The sequence below is a fragment of the Carica papaya genome, chromosome 3 (genome assembly GCF_054855325.1).
Source record: "Carica papaya isolate Zhongbai chromosome 3, ASM5485532v1, whole genome shotgun sequence".
Lineage (NCBI taxonomy): Eukaryota > Viridiplantae > Streptophyta > Magnoliopsida > Brassicales > Caricaceae > Carica > Carica papaya.
In genome coordinates this window covers 27,169,550-27,176,006 of record NC_142311.1, presented here as the reverse complement: position 1 = coordinate 27,176,006, position 6,457 = coordinate 27,169,550, and the positions used below count along the sequence as shown (strand labels likewise).

The window sequence follows — 6,457 nt, the reverse complement described above, 5'->3', positions numbered from 1 at the left end:
GTTTCTTTGTTGTCAGAGTAAAAGATCAACAATACCTTCAAGGATGATCTTCATAAGCAAGTTGTCCGTGGAGTTCATGGTGGGTTCTTGATGCATATTGAGGGCCTTGATCCATGTAATTTCTAATATTGCGTTAGATGATCAGCGTTGAATCCAGCAAAGGGATAATGATCCACCGTTAGCTAAGAGTCCAGCTGCAAAGTTTTCTACTTTCCATTGGTATGAGAAATCGTATCTTTTATCTAACAGTTCAATATGAAGCTGAATTGGCAATCTTAAGACTCCGAACTGAAAGCTTTGGCAAGAAATTCCAAATATTGTGGGAGGATTTTAGGTCCAGAACGTATCAGAAGAGTCCTTTGGAGAAAAAGGATGCCAATCAGTGGGGCAGAAAAAGGATGCCAATCAGTGGGGATGTTCATTCAGTCCAAATTAGATCGAAGATCAGGAAAAAGACCTTTAGATCAGAACCCGACTAAAACAAAAGGGGAAATGATCCCTCCTATGTATTCTTTTTTTTTTCTTTTTTGATTGTTTAACATTTAAAATTAAGGTAAAGAAAATTTGAAAACAATATAAAATAACTTTTTATAACTTGTTTAAGTATAAAACTACATAAAGATTTTTGTAGCAAAATTAACGTAGAATAAGAACCACACAAACAAAAAAGCATTTATTCAAAATGGACTCAGAATAAATCAAGAATCAAAGTTTAACCGAAGTTTTAAGATGTATTGATCAAAGGCAGGACGAATGGTTCAGACCACCTCAACAAATCTGATCTTTCGGTGCGAAGCAATCTCATTTTTCGATGAGGACCAATGAATGTCTGCCTTTTAACAACCACGAATGAGGCATCCAATTGAAACTAGGTTTTATAGGCTGGATTTTGAACTTTAGTAGGTAAATCAGAAGTAAAAAGAATGGCTTCTAGAGACCGCAGGGTAAATTGCTCATGTTTTGATAATTAAGGGCAAGAAATGGCCATCCCGTACCAAATAATTTCAAGGAGAGAGTTTGGAAAACGTGTCATGGGTGTGGATGAAAGGTGTTGAGGTATGAGGAGGGACTTGTGAAGTTCATTTATTTGTTCCATATCATGTGAACGCTTGGAATGTGTGTACGTTGTATTAAATAAAATCATATAATATCAGTATTTTTCAGATTGACCGACATATATAGTATATGCTATAAGAATAGAATTTGAAAAGATTTGAAATCTATTTAACATATAAGTATTCTTCAAAGATGCCATATATTTATATGCTATTTCAATCCTACAGTTTTTTAGTTGAAACTATAAATGATCCAACAAATTTTACAATTACTTTCATCAATTGTATTTTCTGGACACATACATACGTAATTGTCCACGAATGAGCATGACTACTTCCCTAAAGATTACAGGAACATTCTTTTGTAAACGTAAGATAGAGGAACATATGCATGATTATTTAGAGATAATCAAGATGCCATTTAAAGTTTGTCTGGTTCAATTCCCATTCCATTTATAACTAATTCCTATTGGTCATATTCATATTAAAATATGGTTTAATGTTTGTAGGAATTGGAAATTTTAAGAGGAAGTACAAACATAAAGAACTATATTGTAGTTGTACATATTAAAGTTTTAAACTAAGTTTAACCAAAATTCTTAACTAACGGAATCTTATGATTATATGAGATGTATAGAGTAGAAATCGGCATACTTTAATACCATCAAGGACAATTGGTTTCACTATTTTGACTATGATATTTTAGGGCACAACTTTAATTGTATAGATGATTTTAGGTACATTGTACATATATTAATTGACAATGTAAAATCTCTTTTGTATATGAGCGGTACTCCCTTAGTACCTCATTAATATACAAACCTCACACTTTTGTTTCAGAAAAAAGAGAGCAGAAATTGGCATTAATTTAGTGCAGATAAGTGCTTAAGTGGCTGCCGAATCATAAACATTGTTTTCATGCAACCTGTTTATAGGATGGCCATGATATTTGAAACAAGGATAATATAGTGTTTTTCATTTTGCTCGCCTGTGGGTTGCCTAGTGATTTCATTTACTACCTGTCTACCTCCATATTGGCTTGCAACAAAGCTCTTTTTCACAAAAGTTGTAACGTGCAGTTTAAGAAGCGTGTCAAAGAATACATTTGAACTTGAAAGAACATAATCACCAATTTCTAAATTAGTTCTCTCCTTAGTAAAAAAAAAAATAAAATCGAAGTTAATTCAGACTGTCTATGAATGATAACAATTGCTACAAAATACCAGGTGAAGCAGCAGTTTCAGCAGAGGGATCCCACCCAGGAGGCTTGATGTTTGGCCAATCACCACGACATCCCAATCTGATGTAGAGGCTCTTCTTTCCTTCAAGCCAAAACAGGGAGAAAGCCAATTAATGGGGCAAATCTGAAATCCACCTTTGTTAGAGCATCTTGGGTTAAAAATTCTTTCCCATATGAAAGTTCTTTTTCTGTTGCTCATAAAGATAATTGTTTGGATAATAAGGTTTCTGGATTAAGTTACAAAGCCACTTTTGTTGCTAACATGTTAGAGCCTGTTCTCAAATGCAGACATAGAGGAAATATCCTAATTTTCATGGATGGAGACAATGGAATATATAAAGAAAAAGGATGAATGTGATGATATGATGGATGAGTACCTGGAAGTTCCTTGTCTGACAGAATTAACTGTTTGAGGGCACTTAAGGATGCCTGGGCCACACTTTTGGCATTGTCAGCACTCCTACCCTGGAGCTTAATGACTGTATCTGCATTCGAGTAACCTATGCTGCTATCTTGCATGTTCCTTCTAGCTTCTTCCTTTGCAGAGTTCTCATCTGATATATAATCAATTGAAGTATTCTAAGTTAATATGATCCATGATTTTGTGAAACTTCATGTTGAGAAGAAACAGTAGTCTGACTAATGAGGACCCCCAGCAGCCTTATATATCTGTTTCTAGGGGCTGCTTTATAAGAGGTTCGCACGTTGAAGAAAGAGAAAGAAGTGCTAATTAATTTTCTAAAAATGTGAATTTACTATTAGTTTACTTCCCTTGCTTTTGCAGTCTATTTGTTCCTTGGTGCAAGAGATAGTTTCTTCAGTCAGTGGGAGTTACCTATTTCTTAAGCTGATAGTTTTATGATCAGACCTTGATCTAAGAAGTGTATTAAATAACCAATTATGGCAAGAGAAATGTAAGCAGAATGTATCTTTGGGAAAAGTAGAGTTTCTTCTAATCTCGATATCAAAAGGTTCTTTCTTAATTGGCCCTTGCCACTTTATCAAACATTGGTAATAAAGGGAAGAATTCCAGTAAACTTCCTAAAAGTTTACTGACTTTGCAGTCTGCACATTCACATGTATCAATCACCTAGTATTCACCTGAACGCTCATCTAGCAGTTGAGCAATCATTTCACTTATCAGTGCGGGTAAAAGAAGATACATCTGATGTAGAGATGTGGCAGTTTCCGAGAAAAAAATAGCTCATCAGATGAGACTGAATGATTGAGGTCTTTTTAACTTCGATTTGAATATAGCAGTCTATGATTGAGACAGTGTTTATGCTTTAAAGTGTCATATTTATTTGTCCCAAATCTAAAAGAATGAAGATTTGAAGTCTCTTTCCCGCATAGGGTTAAATCTATGACAAAGTGCTTTGTACTTCGTAGAAATAGTATCTATGTTTCATCAATTGAACAGGTCATTTTTCCTAACAGATTGTCTACAATGGAGGAACTTCTGTTGTTTTTGCCCAATTCATGATTAAACAAGTTCACATAGTAGATATAATTGTGGTGTAGCAGTTTCTTAGCATCAGTAGGTATAAAAACAGTTGGCTGCTTCCCACATCCTGTCAGAAAAGAAAATCCTCTTCTCTACAAATCAAAAGAAGTGTTCTATAGAAACTACCCTTGTTAGCCCTCTGCCTTAGTAATGGCAAAAAAATTTGAGACATGCCAAAACTGTCCATCTTAATAGAGGCTGTTGTGGTTTTAACTGAAACCGAACTGCACCTGGATGGGTTGGTGTGAGTTTCTTAATTTGTTCAACCAGGATGAGGCAGGTTCAGGTTCGCATTGTAAAAACTTGCCCAAATCTGACTCGCCCTTGTTTATTAATTTTTAAAAATAAATATATAAATAAAATAATTAAAAATATATAAAGGAAAAAAACCCTTAAGGACAAGACTTCACCCCTCTAAACAGCGGCCTCCTTCATCTTCACTATCATCTTCACACTCCAGCCGTCCAGTGGCAAAATCACAGGATGTCAACACCAAGGCGGAGCAAGAGGCGTTTTAACTGTAATCCCGCATGGCACAAAAAATTTTCATTTTCATAAACTCGCTCTGGGTTTGGGGCAGTTTTGGAGCAGTACATTTAATACCTGGAGTGGGTTTGTTTTTGGTAAAATTCACTCCAAATCAACCATGTTGTCATCCTTAATCTACCTGGACCAGCATAACTGCCTCAATAAGTCTTCTGCAAGAAACAATTTGGAAAATTTTAAAGAAATCTTCTGCTTTCTTTGTAATCTCCCTCTTTCTACTTCATTCCCTTTCCTTGTTCCGTTGCTCATGATCTTTTTGACACATCAGTAGTAACCGAGGAAATCTTCTTTGACTATTCTTTGAAACCCAAAGAAGAAGAACCTTCTTCTCCTTTCTTCTCCCTCTTTCTCCTTCTTTCCCCTTGTTTCCTTCCCCGTGATTTATTCAATATATTAGTGGTATCCGAGGAAATCTCCTTCTAGAATTATTCAAGACCCAAAAGAGAAGAAAACTCTTCTTCTCCTTTGTTCTTAATCTCCATCTTTCTTGTCCTTTCCCCTTCCTTGTTCTATTCCCTGTGATTTCTTTGATATATTAGTAGTAACAAGGAAATCTCCTTTTGGAATTCTTTCTTTTTATTTTGATAGAAGAAGAAATTTGTTGAGTATAGAGCAAAAGAAAGGAAAAACAATAATGGAGAATGAAACATCCTCCTTAAAGAGTCAAACAAACAAGCCAGACAAGCAAGAGAGTTATTGAAATAGAAAATTGTGGTCAATTAGGGCTAAAATTAATGTCCTAATTCTTGGCCCATAAAGTTGCCAAAAACGATCCACTCTTTCTAATAACTCATAGAAGGAGGTATACTGGTCATTGGAAATCTTAAACTTTCATGCAAGCATACTAAAAAAATTGCCCCTCGCGAGAGGGTCTTCTCTCCCTTGCTTACTTCCCTCCATTTGAATGCATGAGAATAAAAAGCTCTCTACTTATGGATGGATGGGGGGGAACCAATTAAGATCAAACATGTTGAACAGTTTTGTCCATATCTTTCAAGCTATTTCACAATGAAAGAAAAGATAGAAATATGTTTCCCCTTTTTTACATCAAATGACACAAGTACCTGAGATAAGTTAGAGCCACAAACTTTTAGATTTTGTTGGTGTTGAACCTTTGATGCATGACTATACATGTAAACACCTTATGTTTGATGGAGTTGAAGCTTTCTAAAATAAACTCAGCAATGTAAAGGTTCCTTCTAGATTTCCTCAAAATCCAAAGAAGAAGAAGAAGAAGAAGAAGAAGAAGAAAAAAGACGAAGAAGAAGAAGAAGATGATGATGATGAAGAAGCAATATTACCACTCATTCAACAGCATCTCATTCAGAAGTTAGAGTATAAAGATGAAGTATCAGATTTTCTATGAATTAGATATGAAGCAGATTGAAATAACAGTTCATATGAGGATTTTGCAAGAATATAACAAGAGAATGCAAGAGTCATCTGAAAGTACTATTGAGGGTATGCTTGAAGATCCATGTAGAGGGTGCCAACACTTAAGTGTGTTTTGTGATGATGGTAGTATGTCATTTAGCAATTAAAATGAATGTCTGATTTGAGGTCTTAATGACAAAAAGCTCTTAGCTATTAATAGTTCCCTTGAACTCAACAACCAAGCTCCTGTAATAGTAACGTAGATCAAGAGTTCTCACTCAACTCATGAGTTGGTTCATGCTGCTGCTGTGAATGGTGAACTTTTGTTGGCTCTCTTCGATAATAAAGAAGTTTTGGAGGGGAAAAGGACTTCTTGAAAACTTCACTCTTTACAATAGGAAAGTGCAAGCTGCTATTAAAAATATCAAATGTAACAAGGTGCGGAATCTCTTACTTTGAAACATAACCCCACTCTTGGGTTAGGAATGGCCAGTGTGATTATGCATAAAATGATTACCTACACTGATGTTCAAGATCTCCAAGTACATTTCTTGAGTGGTTTTACAAGAGAAAAAGAAAGAAAGAAGGAAAAAATCTTCAGTTGAGTTAATTCCAGCTCTTAGTAGTAAAAGCTCAGGACTTAAGGAGCTGCAGTGCTATGGACAATTTTTTTTTTCTTTCTGAAAATAACAAGTATAAAATGTATCATTAAGCATAGGCACCAAGGAGGTGCAACCC

The 6,457-nt window shown here is 35.2% G+C and overlaps 1 protein-coding gene across 1 annotated transcript in view; it reads right to left on the bottom strand.

Moving 5' to 3' along the window:
• Positions 1-2,089: 2,089 nt before the first annotated feature.
• Positions 2,090-6,457, bottom strand: part of SKL2 (shikimate kinase like 2) — a 29,022-nt gene continuing 24,654 nt past the window's right edge. Inside the window, exons 7-8 of the mRNA XM_088216382.1 lie at positions 2,673-2,849; positions 2,090-2,377 (exon numbers count right to left, since the gene is read on the bottom strand). Coding sequence (XP_088072508.1) covers positions 2,268-2,377; positions 2,673-2,849 — 287 coding nt within the window. The 3' untranslated portion in view covers positions 2,090-2,267. The remainder of the gene's footprint in view (positions 2,378-2,672; positions 2,850-6,457) is intronic.